The sequence below is a fragment of the Lipotes vexillifer genome, unplaced genomic scaffold (genome assembly GCF_000442215.2).
Source record: "Lipotes vexillifer unplaced genomic scaffold, Lipotes_vexillifer_v1.1 scaffold1197, whole genome shotgun sequence".
In the NCBI taxonomy this organism is placed as follows: Eukaryota; Metazoa; Chordata; class Mammalia; order Artiodactyla; family Lipotidae; genus Lipotes; species Lipotes vexillifer.
Window position 1 is genome coordinate 340,620 of NW_006780020.1, and position 21,778 is coordinate 362,397.

The 21,778-nt window shown below is 43.2% G+C and overlaps 1 protein-coding gene across 1 annotated transcript in view; it reads left to right on the forward strand.

Moving 5' to 3' along the window:
• The window catches only part of PRR14L (proline rich 14 like), a 45,981-nt gene that overhangs the window by 17,747 nt on the left and 6,456 nt on the right, over positions 1-21,778 (forward strand). Inside the window, exons 3-6 of the mRNA XM_007453162.1 lie at positions 4,819-9,991; positions 13,372-13,443; positions 14,108-14,279; positions 14,818-14,924. Of these exons, the coding sequence (XP_007453224.1) occupies positions 4,819-9,991; positions 13,372-13,443; positions 14,108-14,279; positions 14,818-14,924 (5,524 nt within the window). The remainder of the gene's footprint in view (positions 1-4,818; positions 9,992-13,371; positions 13,444-14,107; positions 14,280-14,817; positions 14,925-21,778) is intronic.

Sequence of the window (21,778 nt, forward strand, 5' to 3'; positions counted from 1 at the left end):
CGTTTCCCCTATTGTTAACGTATCAGTATTGTATATTTGTTACAGCTCATGAACCAATGTTGTTATACAGTTCATAGTTTATTCCGATTCCCTTAGTTTTCCCCTAATGTCCTCTTTCTGTTCTAGGGTCCCATCTAGGATCCCACCTCACATTTAGTCCTCTTAACCCCTTAGGCTCCTCTTGGCTATGATGGTTTCTCACACTTTTTTATTTTTGGTGATGCTGAGAGTTTTGAATAATGCTGGTCGAGTGTATTGTAGAATGCCTCTCCATTGGGGTTTGTCGGATGTTTTTCGCATTAAGACTAGGGTTATTTATGGGTTTGGGAGAGGAAACTCCCACAGGTAAAGTGCCACTTTCATCACATATCAAGGGTACTTACTATAAACGTGAAGTGGTGTTTGTAAGGTTACTCCCCCTCCCCCTTTCCATACTGTCAGCTCTTTGGAAAGAAGTCACTGTGTACAGACAACACTTGAGAAATGGGGAGCTCTTTTCCCTCTGCCTATTTTTAAATTAGGCTTTTTGTCTTTTTATTGTTTAGTTGTGAGACTTCTTTATATATATTAAGTACAAATCCCTTATCAGATGGTTGATTTGCAAATATTTTCTCCCCATCAGTGGTTTGTCTTTTTGCTTCTTGATGTTGTCCTTAGAAGCACAAAAGTTTTGGGACTTCCCTGGCGATCCAGTGGTTAAGATTGCAGTTCCACTGCAGGGGGTGCGGGTTCGATCCTTGGTCGGGCAATTAAGATCCCACATGCACGGCCAAAAAATTTTTTTTAATTAAAAAAAATGTTTAAAAAACACAAAAGTTTTTAATTTTTTTTAATTGATTAATTTAACTTTTTTAAAAAAAAATTGAGGTCTAGTTGATTTACAATATTATTTTAGTTTCAAGTATAAAAAGTTTTTAGTTTTGATGGAGTCCAGCTTATCAGTCTTCCTTTTTATAATCACTTGTGCTTTTGGTTTCTTAGCTAAGAAATCATTACCTAGGACTTCCCTGGTGGCACAGTGATTGAGAATCTGCCTACCAATGCAGGGGACACAGGTTCAAGCCCTGGTCTGGGAAGATCCCACATGCTGCGGAGCAACTAAGCCCATGCGCCACAACTACTGAGCCTGTGCTCTAGAGCCCTTGAGCCACAACTACTGAGCCCGAGTGCCACAACTACTGAAGCCTGCGCGCCTAGAGCCCGCACTCTGCAACAAGAGAAGCCACCCAATGAGAAGCCCGCGAATCACCGCGACTAGAGAAAAGCCCACATGCAGCAACAAAGACCCAAGGCAGCCAAAAATATAAATAAATAAATAAATTTTTAAAAAAGAAAGAAAGAAATCATTATCTAACACAAGGTCATGAAGATTTACTCTTGTGTTTTGCTTGTAAGAGTTTTATAGTTTCAGCTCTTACATTTAAGTTTATGATCAACTTTGAGTTGATTGTTTTGTGTGATGTGAGCTAGGGTTCAAATTTATTCTTTTGCATGTGGATATCCACTTTTTCCAGGACCATTTGTTGGAAAGGTATTCTTTTTGGTCCCTTTGTCAGAAATCACTCGACTGACTATAAATGTTAGAGTTTGTTTCTGGACTCGGGGTTCTGCTGCATTGATCTTTATGTCTCCCCAGCGCCAGGGCCACACGGACTTGATTATTGTAGCTTTGTAGTAAGTTGGGGTTTTTTTTTTTTTGCGGTACGCGAGCCTCTCACTGTTGTGGCCTCTCCCGCTGCGGAGTACAGGCTCCAGACACGCAGGCTCAGTGGCCATGGCTCACGGGCCCAGCCGCTCCGCGGCATGTGGGATCTTCCCGGACCAGGGCACGAACCTGTGTCCCCTGCATCGGCAGGCAGACTCTCAACCACTGTGCCACCAGGGAAGCCCTGTAGTAAGTTTTGAAAGCAGGAAGTATGAGTCTACCAGCTTTGTTCTTTTTCAAGATTGTTTTGGCTGTTACGTGTCCATTGCATTTTCATACCAGTTTTAGGATGTTTGTCAATTTCTGAGAACACACGCACCAGTTAAGCAGTTATCATAGAACTACAAATCCAGGATCTTCAGCTGAGGTCATGAAACTCCTGTGCTTCTTAAGTGGGCACATACCTCACAGAATACACATTTCACCGTCCAGGGTACCTAATACTTCTAACACCTTCCCTCATTTAATTCTTCATTCTGCTAACATCTGTTTGTACCTGCCAGTCTCCAGGTCACAGTCGGGTACTGAGTACACAGCAATCATTAAGATCCAGTTTCTGCCCTCACATACCTCCAGTCTCATGGAGCTGATAAATGAGACACATAATTGAGAAACAGCCTTACAGAGGCTTTGAGAGAGATGTTGTACAAGGGAGTGAAGTTCCAGGGAAGTGGTTCGCACTCATTAAGCGTGGACTCCGTCTGGCACTTCTGACAGTTTTACCTGTCAGAAGTAATGGACAGGTCACCGACCTGTCTTTACAGGTCCTGTGATGTGGATACTCTTTTTCTCCCACATTACAGATGAGGACCCAGGTCAGTGTTCCATGGCCTTTTGAAAGCTTACTAATAAATAGAAAACTTTCTTAAAGGCTCCTTTAAAGTTCTTTGTGATTTCACAATAAATGTGATTAAAAACAAGCCAAAAGCGTGGGCAGAGTATCATTTTGCTTTCACTCCGTCCACAACCCCTCTTCCCCACCCGCCCCTCTGCCCACCATCTGGGAAGTGGCTGCTCCCCAGCCTCCCCACTAAGACTGGGCGTGTGGAAAACAGGCGGTCTTCCAGCAGGTGGGGGCTCGAAGCACGAATCTTGCCTTAAGTGCCTTGCACAGTAAATGGTTTGGGGTTAGATGAAGAGTTTTAGTGTTTTCCTGAGTAGATATAGTGAGGGATAGGACTAGTGTGGTGCTGGAACAGAGAGGGGAGTGGGGGAGGGGCCAGAATATACATGACCGGTTTCATGAATGCTGCTGCGTCCAGCAGAGAGACATAGTAAAACCATTTGGAGTATTTTGCTTAGAAATTCATGAATAGGTTAGAATTGTCTGCTATGATATGGAAAGTGGGCCAGTTTCAAAGATAAATACTCTATGGACCATTAGGATTTCAAGGCTGCCTTTTGTCAGTGATTGGTAGCTTTGCACACTTATGGAATGCAGCACACATTTATGTATCTAGTATTTGGTGACTCTGAGTATTTCTGAATGCTGTGTCCTAGCCTAGTTATTAAGTTTATCATTTAAGCTATTCTCAGATTCAGTAAAATAACAATCAGAGAGAGCAGAACAAAGGAAAAACACTTTTCCTTTATATGGCAGGCACTGTACCAGGTGGTTTTTTTTTTTTTTGCGGTACACGGGCCTCTGACTGCTGTGGCCTCTCCTGTTACGGAGCACAGGCTCCGGACACGCAGGCTCAGCAGCCATGGCTCACGGGCCCAGCCGCTCCGCGGCATGTGGGATCTTCCCAGACCGGGGCACGAACCCATGTTCCCTGCATCGGCAGGCGGACTCTCAACCACTGCGCCACCAGGGAAGCCCCCAGGTGGTATTTTATATGTATCATTTAATTTAATCCTCAGAGTAACACTGAGGTAAGTATACTTACTCTCTTTTTACAAAGGAGACTCAGAGAGGTGGGTGACATAACAGAGCCCAGCTGGCTTGCCTTCAGAGTCACTGCTCTTTCTCAAAATTGCTGCTCTCAGAACTAGTTAAGAAATGACCAGGGAAGCCCTAGGAAGACATTATTAATAGCATTTGTTGATGTCACCCAACTGTAGTCATTTATTAACTCCACAAATATTTATTGAGTGCTATTACATACCAGGTATATGCTAGACAGTAGGGAGGTGGAGAGACTAAAACAAACGTGATCCTTCCCCTCGTGGAGCTTATGTTCTAGTGGGAATTAGATTTATAGATGGATTTGCATTTTGCTTTATCTGCTTAATGCAGGTGTCCTCTTATGTACATGCATGCATATGCGCATTTACATTTACGTTAATGTGAATAGCTTCGGGTTTGTTTTCTGTAAAGAGAGAAGGATGAAAAGTCTTTTGTAGATTAGCACGTTTGGGGAATTTCTTTATATTACATCGTGTGCCTAGAATTTCAGAGAAACTCTGTGCAGTAAACTCCTTTACGAATTGTGTTTATATTCTGCTTAGAAAGGTTTTTTGTTTGTTTTTTAACATTTTGTAACGGAAAATTTCATATTTATTCAGCAGTGGAAAGGAGAATGTATTAAACCGCTGTGTACCTATCACTCACCTTCAATAATTACCAACTAATGACCAGTCCTGTAGGGAGGCAAGCATTGCAGGTAATTGGGTTCAAGACTAATATTCAACTTAAAGATTAATCTCTTTTACATAGGTTTTATGTATAACTGTTCTTTGTCAAAGAGATAATTTTATCTATTGTTTATTCAAGTATTAAGAAGATGGTCATTTAGTAATATAAGCTATTTTATTGTGAGTCTACTTTATTAATACTTTAGGATGGAAGCTTCCTAAGATCTGAATTAGGCATATGTCTCCCCATTATATTCATTTGTCCAGCTAGGTAAGTGCATTTAAGTAAGTAACATTTAAAGAAGGCATTTGTTCAAAATAACCTGTTTCTTCCAGGTACTCTTTTGGCCCTCTGTCATATTTTGCAGAGAAGAACAAGGCCAATGGTATTGTAACACTAACTTCACAAGTCTCTTTGTGAGTTGGGTCTTTTTTGTTGCTGCCGTTTGGTGCATGATTAAATTTATGATGATATAGCAAATGGTTGGTTTGTTTTAATGATTACATATTGATTTGGATTTCTTTCTCTTGTGCAGAAGGAAATGTACAAATTACAGCTGAAACTCTGCTAAAATCTACTGAGGAAGTACAAGGTATGAAGGTCAGTGGGACTAAAACGGATAATAATGAAGGACACGAGAATGGCCATGTAAGTAAAGGTCTCTCAGCTGGGTGCAGCGGATACCCAGAAATAGACAAAATCACGACCAGTGGTGAGGTTTCAGAGACTAGCACGTTAGTTTCCCTAGAGCCTTTAAACTCTGTGGACCCTGGATTAATAGAAGCAACTAAAGAAAAAGAATGTGAAGAACTAAAAACCTGTCCTCCTTGGTTGTCATTATTACCAGGGAAGAGTGCCATTTCCAAAGTGGACAATGGAAAGGAAGAGTTGTGTACATTAAAACTTGTCTGTGAAGCAGATGACAATCGCCAACAGGTTCCTGGCCGTCATAGTGAGAGACACAGTTCTGCACGTGGTAGTCCCAAAGCCATGAGAAAGGTGGTTACTGTAGAACCCTTAGAAGAAAATTCTGAAGTTTCACATTTCACATTATGTTTGTCTGGTCCAGAATCCAGAACAACATCCTCAGAAAAGTGTGGTTTTGATAGTGATAGCTTGCCAAAGGGATCTGCTAAAAAGGCAGACAGTTCCTGTTTTGATGGGGATGATCAAAGCAAGAACTTGGCTTCTAGAGAAGAAAATGAACAGCCTTTGAACCCCAGGAGTGAAAGAGAGGAACTGTTTCTTGTTAATGCCAGGCAAGCAGAAGAGGATGCTAGTGGTAACTATTCTGGGAAAAAAGAGGCCGTTGACTTCCCCAAAGAAAATATCCACGATCACTACTGCCCTCAAGGCAGTATCCATACAGACTGCTCTAGTTCTTTAATGCCCAATTCTTTTACTGAAGCCACGGAAATAATGTTTAAAAAAAATGATTTAAAAATCACTTTAGACATTCAAGATAACTTGGCAAACTATGAGGACCATAGAGGAACTTTTGCTAATATAAGCTATCCAGGCACACACTCTGAAGAGAACCATTTTTCCTTCTCGATGCAGATTAAAGAGCCAGAACAGACAACCTCTATAGAGCCCGGTATGTTAAGGGAAAAGATTTACAGTAAAGACTCTGACTCCTTAGTCAGCACCCAGAGAAATCTGGAAGGCAGCACCCAGTTAAATGAAGCATCACGTTACGGATTTCTGATTGAAAGAAAATCCCCTGTGAGTTTAATGCCAGAGGACCAGATAAGTTCTATAAATGAGGTGTTGAAACCCAAGAAAGGGATTGCTCCGTTACTGCCAGCCCTAGAATTTGATGACAGGCCTGAGTCAGAAATAGCTGTACAGAACTCCCAGGACGATGGTCCCCATTTAGATAAACAGAGCGCTGCATGGGAGGTGAATGAGCTTCCTTATGCCAACGAACTAGTTGTAAACAAAATAGGAAGTGAATGTGTTTTAAATCAAGTGTCCCTTAATTCTCAAAACCATGCGAAGTTGTCAACTGACAAAGAGATGCCTGTAGCAGCGAGCGAGGGCTCCCGACAGAGCCAGCACCCTCCGTCAGAGGATGGAGCAGATGTCACTGCTGGTACCCAGACTGTTCCTATAAAGACAAAAATGAAAGACATCTCTCCACCAGGTGACAAAACCTGTGGTGCCTCTTCAAACAATCCCACCGTAAACAGCAAATCAGAAAGCCTAGAAAGAAAAACTGAAACAGCTGATTCAGGAGCAGAAGGTCTGCATTCCAGACTTCTCTCAAATCAGAAAGAAGCAGCAGGCTTGCCTCAAGAGGTCTCTGCCATGGAATGTCAAAGCATTCAATCTCGGGATCTCTCTAGCTGCCCTTGTGTAAGAAAAAACATCCCAGAGGAGAGCACGTGTTCTGCCCGTGCTGCCCTGGAGCCCAGCGAAACCATCCTGGGAATTGAGAACTGTCTGATAACCAAGTATGAAAATGCATTTCAGCACAGCGATCACCGCCCCCAAGGGAGAGAAGCCTCCGTGGAAAGTTGCATCCATAAAGTGAGTTGTACATCGGCGGAAAGTGAGCCAGATGGGGGAGAAACTGAAGGCAGCCTTCCAGGAGGTAAGATCAGAAACGAAATGATGGCAGGCATGTTAAATAGTGAAGCTCCAAACAGGACCATCCACACCACCTGTCACATCCATCCCAGCGAGGAAGGGCTAGAAGAAAAAGAACAGGACACACCCAAAGAGACTGTGTTTTGTAAACATAACATCTGTGATTGTGCCACACAGGAATTAAACCAACCTGCAAACATTCCAAGTCCTAAAAAATTGTTGGACCAGTTTCCTACTATTATGTTCCCCGGTGTTAAAAACATGAACCAAGCAGCTGAAACTCCTGAGCAGAAGGCAGATGAAGCCCTCGGCTGCCAGAGTAACCCAAACAGATCCAATGAATGCAGAAGTGAAGGTAACCCAGCTAAGGAGACACTAGGCAGCGACCAGAGAGAGGTGGTCGCAATGGCTAATGGAGAGGTGAGCCACAGCCTGAAGGATCTGCCAGTTGGTTCAGGCAATAACAGCTCATCGTCTGGTGGAAGCCTGAAGAAAGGGGCCTTTGAAAGGATTTCTGGTTGTGAGGAGCCCATAGATGGTATGGCAGACATGGTCTTCACAGGCTGTAGTGATAAGGGCACAGAAGGCGTTCTGGACATAAGGGTGTCTAGTACTCTTGATGGGGGTGCAAGGCAGGATGGGCCAGTGTTACAGGAAACTTCAAGGAGTGTGCTGTCACAAAGGGGAGAGCCTATTGCTGTATTTATGGGAAGGATCAACCAGGATTCAGATTCCCAAGATGCTGCTTCCTCGACAGCAGACTCTCTCGAAATTAAAAAATCACGTGAAGAGAAAGTATGCAGATTGTTAAAAGACTGTGAAATGGAAGTGTGTCCAGACTCTTGTGCCCCTGAGACAGGGTCTGTGGCAGATCATAAACCAAATGTAAGAGTATTGGATAGAATAAATGTGTCTTTAAATTATATTCATCTTGAACAGCAAGCTAAAGAAGCATCTCTGAGAGAAACACAAGGAACGATTGAAGGATCAAGACTAGAAATAAATTCTGAGCACGACAAGGGAAATGCCATTGGAATTTCCTCAGAAGAACTGACATCTTCTGGACACCAAGATGAGAACTCTCTTCCCCCAGGAAGCCTGAAATCCACTGAGATAATTCCTTTGTATCCGTTGTTTCAAGAAAAATCAGAAACAATTATGAATAGTGAAGAAACTGACCTGAAAAACCTTTTTAAACCAAAAGATGGTGAAACACCCTGTGAGAATGTAAAGGACTGCATGGTCCTGCCTGAGATGAAAGGAAGAGCACCAAGGGATAAGAGTAATCCTAGCGAAGAAAGCAGCACAGCCCTCATTGCGGAAAGTTCGCCTTTGACGATGGAAACAGAAACCGAAGTGAAAAGAGAAGAAACTGCAGAACACCAGAGGGGACCACCGGGTCAGTTTCCTGCTGTGGAGGAGTCTGAAGAGATGACTGTCAGAGAAGGTGTTCATGGTGATAACATGAGCCAGGTGTCTCAGACCCATCTTAAACCCCCGAGGGTGCTGTGTGATGCTGAGGACCAACAGAGCCAGAAGGTTTTGGACTACAAGGAAGAGGAACAGATGCATCAGAAAGAAGCACATGCAGCTTTGGAACAATGCACATCATCTAATATGTTGTCAGATGAGGTGCAAAGTAAGAGCCAACCTAAGGATCACAAAGCTAAGCCCACCGTGGTGAAAAAAATCACCCTAGCAAAGCCAGCCACAGGCGACACTGCTGCAGGGTTTCAGAAGCTGAAAGACCCAAAGGAGGAAAGCTTGTGTCGCCCATCAAAAAAGGACATTGAGTCCTGCGCAGGCCCTTGCCTCCATGATGTCCCCCGGAAAGCACAAGACCCCAACTCCGCTGGGCGTGATGAACTACGCGGTGCCTTTGGGAACACTTCACATCAGAAAGGAGTGCTTCCCTTAAAGAAGCAGCCCCACCGAACGTGTAAGAAAGTTTCCTGCCAGGAGCTAGTCAACATGGGGAGGAAAATAAGTAAAATCAGAAATTCTAAATTTTTAAAGAGCTCCTCTGAAACCATCCCCACAAACGCACACAGATTTCTCAGTTCACGCGCTGTGTCTGCACCCACGCAACTGGAAGCTGAAACAGCCCCTGCCAGGAGCCTTGTTAGCCACGTACCAAAGCAGAAGGCCACTCCAGGCCAGCCCTCGCGTAGCCTGAATATTCGGAAGCCTACCAAAGAATCAGCCTTATTCAGCAAGCTGTCCATCCTTGCCTCCAGACTGGCCCCAGCCACAAAGACCCAGAAGCTACGGTATCAGCGGTGTTCCTCTGACCTTCTTCCAATGGCTAAAAGCTACAAGCGGCTCAGATACAAAAGGCTCCTGGATGGGTTTTCCTACAGCACAACACAGCTGAATCCATGGTTGGCACGTAGTGATTGGGGCAGGAGGCCTAACAGTAAACCCTTGACGCTTTATTCGCTCGAAGCCATCAAAATGAGCTCCATAGATTTGAGCGACAAGATGCCATCCCTGTTGTTTGGTTCCGAAATCTTCCCAGTATCCTTTCACGTGAAGTCGGGCTCCGAGTGCGGGACCGAGTCCCCAAGGACTTTTCCCGAGCACTGTGCACCCGCGAGGCTCGCCTTAGGAGAGGCCCGCCGGTGCCCGTCTTCACCTCCCAAGTGGACCTTCTCTTTCTTCTTGACCCACGACTGCCCTGGGGTGGCCATGTTCAGGGAAGACCCTGGCCTCTACTGTCAAGCAGGCGCCCAGCCTCCACTGCAGCCTCCAGTTCCTCTCCAAGACCATGGAGCCACCGTCATAGTCCAGACCAGAGCGGGCTGCTCTGTCCTTGGCCTTCACACACTCCTAGCACTTTGTTCCCCGGGATGTTACCGAATCTGGACAAAAAAAAGGAGCTGCTCCAGCCACATGCCCACCATGCAGAGGCTTTTCCTGACCCAGTTTACCCAGGGTCTGAAAGGGTTACGGTCTCCCACCTCCATAGCAGACAAGGTCTTCTGTTCTCTGCCCTACTCGGTGGGCCGAGTACTGTCCATTTGGAGCCAGCACGGGCCTTCTGCCTGCCCCTTCGAAATCTCTGCTCTTGATTCCTCTCACAGCAAGCGGCAGCCACCTCTGGGCACCATGAGCAGGTAAAATCCATCCCCTGTTCTTTGCTGAAGTCCCATGTTTGCATCCTACCATTGGGGAGAGGAAAGGGCGCTCCTGAAAATTCAGGGCACAGAGGCTCTGTCTGCCATTTCCTGTTTATTGCCAAATCTCTGCTAAGAACATGCAGCAGTAATTCTGAAGTGTAGCCCCCTCTAATTTTCCTGAAGGGTCTAGATTTCTTGCAGAATCCTTTATTTTGTACCTTCCTTTGTTCTGTCCATTTAATTCTGTGAACCATTAAATCTTGAATCTCTCCTTTTCTCCTCTTGCCCTCACCTTGCAAAGAACATATCCCATTACTATAAGTAGTGACTTGTGACTTGTAACTATTACATGTTCACAAGGTATTATAACAGCCTGCACCTAACTCAGTGGTTGGTGTGTAAAGGATACAGAAGAAATACTTTTTAAATAAACTAATTAATTACATAGTCATCACCAAATCTAGTTCAGGAATCTCTGTGTTTCTTTCTGGAGCAGGGAAGCTTCAGAGATTTGCATTTACATATAATAGCTATAGAATTTATAGAATTTTAAGTGAACTGGAAAAGAGTTCTTGTGGTTTGACCACTGAGAATAGTTGAAAATAATTTCACCAATATCATTTTACCTTCTAATAGGAAATGAGAGAAGAAAAAGAATTTGGGAGTTACATCCCTAAAGATCTGCTTTAGACATAATAGGTAAATCCTCCTATTTGTAATCCTCTGAATAAACAGAAACTTTAAACATTATTTGGTTTGCCCTTATCATTGCTGTAGTTTAAAACTTCAACACCAAAAAAGCCTTAAAATTCCACACGGCCTGGGAGAGGCCTTGTTGTTTGTGTGTCTGGGCGGAGTCTCTCATGCAGAATCATTCTGTCATTGAAAAGCTTCTGGGGCATACTGTGAAGTTACCCAGCATCTTAGCAGAAAACTAACTAAATAAAAGAGCTTCAGAAAGGCACCCCAGAACCTGAATGTGGCTGATTGTGAGTTCTTGTCCTGTAGGTAAACAGGGAAATGTTCACTTCTTATTAGGCAGCCATAAAAATACAACAGGATGAATCAAATTGTTTTAAATGGTGGTGCACTGCTTCTGTTGCGTAGTTTGTTTTAAATGGTGGTGCACTGCTTCTGTTGCGTAGTTTGTTTGCCTCTACAACAAACTCTGCTCTGTGTCTGTAACACTCAGTTTTAAATCATGTTATCTTCTTTAAACTATGTCCAGTCCTAAGGTAGCATGGAGGGTAGTTATTCATTTCACCCTGTGAAGGTGAATGACCCTATGACCCTTTTCCCTCTTCCAGAACTCTTTCCTACCTGACTTTTCTGTTTTCTGGTGGGGAATATTTTCTCTCTCCCTTAGATCCTGTATCTGACATTTCATTTATTTTATTTTTTAGTTTACTTTTTATTATATATATGTGTGTGTGTGTATATATGTATTTTTATTTATTTATTTATTATTTTTAAAATTTTATTTGTTTACTTATTTTTGGCTGCATTGGGTCTTTGTTGCTGCACGCGGGCTTTCTTTAGTTGCGGCAAGCGGGGGCTATTCTTCATTGTGGTGCGCGGGCTTCTCATTGCAGTGGCTTCTCTTGTTGCAGAGCATGGGCTCTAGGCGTGTGGGCTTCAGTAGTTGTGGCATGTGGGCTCAGTAGTTGTGGCTCACGGGCTCTAGAGCTCAGGCTCAGTAGTTGTGGCGCACAGGCTTTGTTGCTCCGTGGCATGTGGGATCTTCCCGGATCAGTGATCGAACCCATGTCTCCTGCATTGGCAGGTGGATTCTTAACCACTGCGCCACCAGGGAAGTCCCTGTATTGTAAAGATTTAATTTTTTTTTTTAATTTATTTGTTTTTGGCTGCATTGGGTCCTCATTGCTGCGCGCAGGCTTTTTCTATTTGCGGCGAGTGAGGGCCACTCCTTGTTGCGGTGCGCGGCCCTCTCATTGCGGTGGCCTCTCTTGTTGTGGAGCACGGGCTCTAGGTGCACGGGCTTCAGTAGTTGTGGGACGTGGGCTCAGTAGTTGTGGCTCGCAGGCTTTAGAGTTTAGGCTCAGTAGTTGTGGTGCATAGGCCCACTTGCTCTGTGGCATGTCGGACCCTCCTGGACCAGGGATCAAACCCGTGTCCCCTGCATTGTTGACAGGCAGATTCTTAACCACTGAACCACCAGGGAAGTCCCTGTTTTTTTAATTGAAGTGGTAGGGGTGGTGTTTGTGGGAACTTTTTTTCTCATTGGCTCTAAAAGTGCCTTAACATCATATATATCCTTGGCTTAGAGCTTAGAAGTTTGCTGTGTTTGTAGACACACTTAGAAATGTTAAGCGTGATAAATTGGGGAGCCCCAGAAAGCAGGACTTAACCAAGATTAAATTAATTTATGTTTCCACAGGGTTTTCTCATTTGAACCTCATCCTCTAGCACTCCATAATATGGGTCAAACAGACATCTTTTTTGCCTTTTTTTTTATAGATGATGAGACTGAGGCACATGGTTTTTTCTAACTTGGGTCACTCAGCTGGTTGCTGTGTCAGCTGAGCTAGACCCAGATGAGGCCTCTGATTTGGTCAGCCCCTTTTGCAGTATTCCAGATTGGTGCTAAGCTCTCTAACAATCTGATTTATCTGTGTTTCAGCCATTGAACAAATTTCTCTTAACTTCCCAGAGGAGATGGATTATATGGTCATTATATAAACATCTGATTAATTAAACCTGTACTGTGTCTAAATTCAGTAGAAATGGATACAAGCTTTACTTTGAGGGGTACCAAAAGCTCTCCAATAATGCATATTAATGTATCTATAAGTGATTAATACCATTTTTCATCTATAAAAATCAAAGCTTAATTATAAAGGAACTAGCCCTGTGAACAGTTTTCATCTACATGGCCATGTTTTACGTGGAACTTGGCTTTAAAGATAAACAGGTTTCTTCACAATTTTTTGTAAGTTTATAGAAATTGGCAGATTTTATTTTAATATGGTTAATATAGAACTGAGGAGTGTATTTTTATCTTTAAATTACTTTTTAAAAACTTTAACATACACGTTCAACAACTTGATTAAAAGGTATAAGGTAAAGGGTATTCTTGTCCTCCTCCTTTCTCTTACTGTCCTCTGTATATCTCTCTCTGCCTTCTTTCCATTTAAGTTAGAATATAATCCTCCTGTCAGCCTGCCTCCATTCCAGTGATGGGCACATACATGTAATTCTCATGCCTGGGAGGGAGGTTTTCGTCTTCCTGGGTGACTGACACTTCTCGTCTTCCTTGGGCTCTGATTGAGCATCCTTCCAAACCCACGGTACACCAGAGCCTCTCCTGCCATCCCGCTGCCCTAACCTGCTTCTCTTGTACTTTTGCTCCACTTCAGCCACACTGCGTTACCGTCCGTGCCTCTTCCGGAACTGGAAGCTGCTTACAGCACCAGCGGCAGTCATGTGAGGTGAGGCTCCAGTGGCGCCTGGCACGTGAGGGCTTGTGGTTTGCAGTGTGTGTGTGTGTGTGTGTGTGTGTGTGAGAGAGAGAGAGAGAGAGAGAGAAAGAGAGAGAAGTGGGGGACGAGTGCACTGGTGGCTGGTATGGGTTGGGCATGGTATAATTCTGACCTCTTGTTCTCCTTCTAAGCCTGATCTACATCTCTCAGATGAACAATCTGAGGTTCAACCTGTGTAACTAAAGTTGTGTGATCAATCCTATTTATGAAAAAACGTCAAAATCCCTAGCCAGGTCATTGTACCACAAGTCCCCTTAAGATACTTCTTGGTCGTTTAGCCGATTTCAGTGCCCAGATGGGATTGATGTCGTCTGAGCACAATCCATTTGTTCAGTTCACTAAATGTCTTCTTCCCACAAAAAACCTGTTCCTTTTTACGTTTTTCCTTATTCACTGCATCTTCCTCGTTCATTATTCCATCACAGTGAAGTGGATTGACCACATTCTCGTCGTTTTTTGCATGTATAGACACAGGTGTGTCCAGAAGTGTCAGGAGGACAGGTTTACTGGGAACGTCATTCAGCTCTTGTCTGGATGTTAAGACGAATGTGCCGATATAGAAGGTGAACCAGTCCCATGTCGTTCTTCTCTGTCTCTCTCTCCATGGTGCTAGGCTAGAGCCTCCATTCCCTGCCTTGGTACCAAAGTCTCGCTTGGTAACAGACTCAGCTGTCAGCAAGCTCCTGCTTTCAGCCTCCGAGTTTCCGGTTCCTGGATTTGATGAGCTGGATGGTGTGACAGCCCCATGCCCCCGACCACAGAGCAGCCCCCCAGAACAGAAAGAGGTAAATTTAAAGTGCCTGTGAGGTCAGGTGGCGGTAGCACCACAGATGATGTGACAGGTACAGATGGGCCCCTGAGTCTCTTTGCTACCACCTTACCTTCAGCTGAGTACGGGAGGATAGCAAGACACTAAAGGATACCTTGAATCTCTTCTTCCTCGTCACCTTCCAGACCCTTTTCTCTTGATGACACATTTAACAGTGTTTAGAGAACTGAACCACAGAACGAGAAGCTTCATGCATTCAGAGACGAGTGAACAATGGTGTGCTTCAATTTTGCAGTATCTGCTGTCTCCAACAGTTGCAAATTTCCATATTGATAATCTCAGTATCTGAACTGCATGTACAGTAACATAAAGGGGGAGGTTGCTGAAAACGCTGTTGGCAGGAGTGGGGGCGGCGGGGGGTGGGAGCTTTGTCATAAACTACTTCCTGAAGTCATCTGTACACTGAGGAAGCAATGCGATGGGTGTCAGGAAAGGGGACTTCGTATATTTAGAATGTCTTACAACCTGACCATCTTTCTTCTTCTTAAACATAGACTGAGCCGGAGAAGAGGCCAAAGAAGGTCTCACAGATTCGCATCCGGAAAACCATTCCTAAGCCAGACCCTAACCTTACCCCCATGGGCCTTCCTCGACCCAAAAGGTGAGCGCCTTCTCTAACATGCATGTGTGCACTTTTTTGGAAGTTGGCAGAATATAATGACCTTTTGAATGATCATATACTCTGAGCTTTTGTTATACTTCTAGGAATTTATCCAAAAGAATTCATCGGTACTGTGGCCAGAGATTTGTGTGCAGGGATATTTGAACGCGTTCTCGATCACTTTTCCTGAGCTCTCTATGCCGGGTGCTGTCGCTCTGTGTACACAGTCCCAGTTCATCCTCCAAGGGTGCTGGAAGGTAGGCACAGCCGTCGTCCCCAGGTTTAGGTGACAGTGCCAAGGCTCAGTAGCTGAGAAATCTGTGTTAGGCCTGAGCGTCCCTCATGACAGAACAGGTGGTTCCTGTCTCTCACAGGTCTTACCTGACCCCACAGCCCAGGCTCACATTCTGTGCACAAAACTGGGAAGGGACCTACACATCATGAAGGAAAGATGTCTTTTTTTTGTTTTTTTCAAGAAAATGCTAGATCCATGTTATGGTCCATAGTATAGCCTTTAAAAATTTGGATTTTAAATATTTTTATGACAGAGCTGATTGCTAATTCCTATAAAGTGAAGTGGAAAGAAAAAGATTACTAAATTATGTATTGGTTGGGCGTGATTCCAAATTGTGTATTTGACGTGATTCCAGTTTGGGGATGATGTATATTACACAGACACAATGAAGATATAAACATTTTTAAAAGATCTCCAGAGTTATGTTTTCTTGTGATGGATTTCACTCCTTAATTTCTCATCAGCAAATGGAAGCCTGTATCCCTTGATTAACCCAAGGTAAGTTATTTCACCTTCTTGAGCTTCAAGGACTTACCTGTAGAATGTGAGTAAGAATTCCCAACACTTAAGATTGCTGTACAGTCCAGTTGAGAAAAAAATGTGCACTGTATCTGTTTTATTGCTTCACACAACACAAATGCGATAGTTAACTGTTACTATGATTTACGTTCCACTTTTCCCACGTGGTTCTTATCTTAACGTGTTGTGTTTTTATCCTACAGTTCTTTTATTGATCATCCTACCATGTCTTTTCAAGAGAAATTTTTAAAGTATTTCAGGTATCCTGGGTTGAATAGTACTTTTTACTAGAATGAAATATGGTTCAGAATCATGGTATATTCTCTCTTGAATTTTTATGTAGATAGAAGTTCTGGAAAACCTTATTAATAAAGATAGGTAGTTGGGAGTGGAAAGAGTTTCAATAGAACAATGACGTTCAATCCTTTCAACTTCTGTCAAGTAATATCAAAAAATCACAGCGTGATCTATCATCAAATCATATTTAATGATTTATTACCTAATCTTTTTTGAAAGCAAAGAATCAAACAGTGCTGACTCACTCGGGTTCTGTCACCCAGACTTTGGAGGCCAGCAGTGGCTCAGTTTATGGGACGTGCACTGAGAGGATCTGACCGGTTTCAGATACCTAAGAATTCTATGTTACTTTCTCACTTAAGGGCACTTTATTTAATCCTATATAATGAAAGGGTTGAAAAATATAAGATCTTCAATAAATCTTTACCCAAGACATCTTGGTAAAATGCTTTTATTACTTCAAATACACTTTTGTATAGACACTTTGAAGGTGCTGATTTAGGGCATTAAATTTATGGAAAATTTTTGAAATACAACTTACTTGGTGAAGGCAGTTTTTATTATTCAAGCCCATTGGCCAAATCATTCTTACTTCCTAACTTTTCTGCTTTCCAATTATAATATAGTCATCCCTCAATATCTTCGGGGAATTGGTTCCAGGAGACCCCCCGATACCAAAATCCACAGATGCTCAAGTCTCTTACTTAAAATGACCTAGTACAATGAATACAGCCTCCCCTCCATGTCTGTGGGTATGAAACAGTAAATATGTTAATATTTACCTTCAAGAAAATCATACAGACCATTGAAAAATAAATTATGGAACACTTCTTGTAACGTAGATTTCTAAAAGCCATAAGTCAAAATTAAAGTTATGTATAAGAATTTCCCATTTTTGAATTTGTAATAAAGCAATGTAATTTATAGCTAAAATAATGAATTATGAAGTGAGGAGTATGTTACAAAGCATGATATTGCTTCAGTAAATGTATACATGCACGAATAAAACTCATTATTAGACTTAGGAACAATTAAGAGTCATGTAAAAAATCAGAAATAAATCCACCAATTTATATAAATCTCATGATTGCTTCAATATTTAATGCAGGAGAAAAGTGTGTCACTGCAAACCAATTGGCATGGCATCTCATATAATTTTTGTTGTTAACAGGAAGTAGAAGTTATATTTTGTAAGATGAAGATTGAATAATTAACTTAAATATTTCCTTATATGATTTGATTAATGTTCTTCTAAGTGATAACAGACTGTGCATGAGAGTTGAGAATAGTTTGAAAAGACATTGTATACAGTTAAATACATGACCAAGCTATTTTTGGTGTTTGAAGCGCTCTCTTTTTTTTTTTTTTTTTTTTTTTTTGCAGTACACGGGCCTCTCCCGTTGCGGAGCACAGGCTCCGGACGCGCAGGCTCAGCGGCCATGGCTCACGGGCCCAGCCGCTCCGCAGCATGTGGGATCCTCCTGGACCGGGGCACGAACCCACGTCCCCTGCATTGGCAGGCGGACTCTCAACCACTGCACCACCAGGGAAGCCTGAAGCTCTCTTTCTTAAGTAGGCATTGTTTGATGATAGGTGGTGAGTGAGGCAAAGTCCCTCTGACAGCCCCATTCCACACCATATCTGAAATTAGGCTGAGTCCCCTCTCGCTAAAGCCGCTCTTCTCTTAGCGGAACCATGTGTAAGGTGGGGAAAGACACGTCCAAGACATGTTTACGGTGATTTCATTAATATCTGAGGAGGGCCTGGTGAGATCAGTGATTTTATTCTGATACCAAAGTAGAATTCAGGGTGGATAGGGGCTGTTCTAAAAGAATTTGTGAGGGGACTTCCCTGGCGGTCCAGTGGTTAAGACTCTGCGCTTCCACTGCAGAGGGCATGAGTTTGATCCCTGATTGGGGAACTAAGATCCTGCATGCCGTGTGGCGTGGCCAAAAAAAAAAAAAAGAAAGAAAAGAATTTGTGGGAATGGAGACGTTTACATGAGTGTAAGGACACTTCTCACGTGTGTCACATGCAGGAGATTAAAGACCGGGAGATTGGGGCTTCCCTGGTGGCGCAGTGGATGAGAGTCCGCCTGCCGATGCAGGGGACACAGGTTCTTGCCCCAGTCCGGGAAGATCCCACGTGCCGCAGAGCGGCTGGGCCCGTGAGCCATGGCCGCTGAGCCTGCGCGTCCGGAGCCTGTGCTCCGCAACGGGAGAGGCCACGACAGTGAGAGGCCCGCGTACCGCAAAAAAAAAAAAAAAAAAAAAGTTCGGGAGATTGATTACCCTCGAGCTGGGTTTCAGTGTGTCTGTGGAAAGTCTTCTAGTACACTGGTGTGAGGACCCCTGGTCTAGCAAAACCTTAGGGCTTTTACCTTAGTATCATGTTATTAGTCTAGGTCCAGTCAGGAGACGGAAACCACACAGTATTTTAAACAGGGGAAGTTTAAAGTCTTAAAGTATAACAGGAAAGTAACTGTTAAGGTGTACCGAGAATTCTGAAGGGCATCCTAGGGCCAAGGGAGAAGGGGGCCCTCTCCCCAAGATTGGAGTCTGACTTTGTTGGAGAAGGTGTGGTTGCAGCCCATCGGATAGCCAGGTTGCTAACGCCAGAGCTGGGCGAGCAGGAAACAACAACAGCAGCCTTCCAGGGCATGAGCTGAGGCTGGAGGGCAGACACCCGGGGTGTCAGGGTGCTGCTGCAGGTGCGTGGTCTGGGGCATGTGGCGTTTGCTCCAGGAGAGTCACAGGAAACAACCCTCAGGATGTTGGGGTCCCACTACGGGCTTCAGGTTAGTGCTGCAGGGGCATTGGGGAGGGCTCCACGCTCTGGCTATACAGCTGGGGCAACTGTCCCCATCCAGACCCACCCCAGACATCCCAGTACACGTGCACCCATGATGGGCCATGTGGCAGGAGCAAGAAAAGCTCCTTTGCTCCTCCAGTGTCCTCCAGTGCCTCCTTCTGCCAAAGCTCAGCACCAACTCACTGTGAAGAAGAAATGCATTAGGAGTCCAAGGTGCCATTGTCACAGAGCAGGTACTGAGGGTGCATTCTGAGCTGAGAAGCAGTAATTAGATAACTGGTACATTCCAGTAAACAATAAAAATTTAAACACATTCACTTGACCAAGAACTGTTCTTTTAGGAAGAGATATGAATAAATGGAAAGGCATGTATTTAACACAATTACAGAAATAAAGAAGCAAGAATAGCCTGGAAAATTCAGAAAAGGAGTGAAATAAGAGTACTAGTCTTAAGAGATCTTAAAATATATTGTCAAGTCTCAATAATTAAAACAGTATGATGCCAGAGCATAAATATACAAATTGGTAAAACAAAGTCCATAATTAGACACAAATACATAGAGAAATTTAGTATTTGACAAAGGTGTCCCCTCAAATCAGTGGTGAAAAGATAGACTATTCAGTAAAATGCTACTGGGACAGCTGGGTGGCCATTCTAGGAGTAATAAAGCTGGGGGACTTCCCTGGTGGTCCAGTGGGTAAGACTGTGTGCTTCCACTGCAGGGGACACAGGTTTGATCCCTGGTCCAGGAACTAGATCCTGCATGCCAGAACTAAGAGTCCACATGCCCCAACTAAAACCTGGCACAAGCAAAATTAACAAATAAATAAATATTAAAAAGAAGAAGAAGAAAGCTGGATCTCTACCTTATACCTTTCACTAGAATATCTTCCAAATAAAATCAGACTTAAATGTAAACAAATGAAGCCGTAAGAATAATTGAAGAAACTATAGGAAATGGTTAAGTATAACATAAAATTCAGAGCCATAAAATAAAAATCTGAAAAATATATGTCATAAAAATCTATCACTTCTGCTGGGAAAAAAAGAAACCAACTATAAACAAAGTCAAAACACAAACTCTTAATTAACTAGATAGGAGGAATCCTCTCACAGTGTATACATATATCAGGTCATCACAATGTACACTTGAAATATCTTACAGTTCTACGTGTCAGTTACACCTCAGTAAAGCAGCATCTAAATGAAAAATTTTAAACAGCTTTATTGAGAAATAGTTCACATACTGTGTAATTCCGTGTGTTTTGGTATACTGGCAAAAAAAGATACTAATCCCGAGCAGGATCAATAAAAAGAATTTCATAGCTAACTTCAGAAAGAAGTTAAGTATGAAAACTTCAGACTTCCAAAGACAAGGAGATAATCTTAAAAGAAGCCAGGGAACCTTATAAGTGTATACATCAAAATCTTCAAAATAACAGCAAATGGAATCCAGCAACATATTAAAAAATGATTATACACCTGACCAAGTGGGATTTATGCCAGGAATGCAAGGTTAGTTGAACACAGGAAATTAATCAGTGGAGTATACCACATTAATAGAATAAAGGGGGGAAAGCACATGATTATCTCATTAGATGCAGAAAAAGCATTGGACAAAATCCAACACCCTTTCATGATAAAAACACTCCATGAACTTCAGAATAAATAAGAGGGACTTCCCTGGTGGTCCAGTGGCTGAGACTCCGAGCTCCCAATGCAGGGGGCCTGGGTTTGATCCCTGGTCAGGGAACTACATCCCACATGCTGGAACTAAGAGTTCGCATGCCACAGCGAGGATCCCACACATAACAGCGAAGATCCCACATGCCGCAACTAAGACCTGGTGCAGCCAAATTAATATTTTTTAAAAAGGGAGAGAGAGAAATAAGAACTTCCTCAAATGAATAAAGGGCATCTACCAGAAAACCCAAAGCAGAAATCCTACTTAATTGTAAAACACTGAAAGATGGCCCCTAAGATCAGAAACAAGACGAGGATATTCAGTCTAGCCATTTCTATTTAACATTCTGCTAGAGGTTCTAGACAGGGCAATTAAGCAAGAAAATGAGATAGCACTCAGAAAGGAAGTAAAACTATCTTTTCAGTATCTTATATATAGAAAACCCTAAAGAATCCACTATTAGAGCTAGTGAATGAATTCAGCAAGTTTGCATGATATAAGATCAAGATACAAGAAAAAGAATTGTATTTCTGTACATTAGCAATGAGCAATCTGAAAATGAAATTAAGAAAACAGTTCCATTTACTGTAGCATCAAAAAAAAAAAAACAAAACCTAGGGATGAATTTAACAAACGAAGTGTAAGGCTTGTTCAGTAAACACTACAAACTACCAACTACTGTTGAAAGAAATTGAAGACCTGAATAAATGGAAAGACAAAGTGGAAGACTCACACTAACCCATTTCAAAACTTACTACATGCACAGTTAAAAATAATTGAGGGCTTCCCTGGTGGCGCAGTGGCTGAGAGTCCGCCTGCCGATGCAGGGGACACGGGTTCGTGCCCCGGTCCGGGAAGATCCCACATGCCGTGGAGCGGCTGGGCCCGTGAGCCATGGCCGCTGAGCCTGTGCATCCGGAGCCTGTGCTCCACAGCGGGAGAGGCCACAACAGTGAGAGGCCTGCGTACCACAAAAAATAAAAAATAATAATAATTGAAATGGTAAATTTGTATATTTTACCACAGTAAAAAAAAACACACAAACTTAGTACAAAGCTTCAGTAATCAAAACAGTGTGGTAATGTATAAGGATTGATATAAAACCAACGGAGGGGACTTCCCTGGTGGCGCAGTGGTTAAGAATCTGCCTACCAGGGCTTCCCTGGTGGCACAGTGGTTGAGAGTCCACCTGCCGATGCAGGGGACACAGGTTCGTGCCCCGGTCCAGGAAGATCCCACATGCCGCG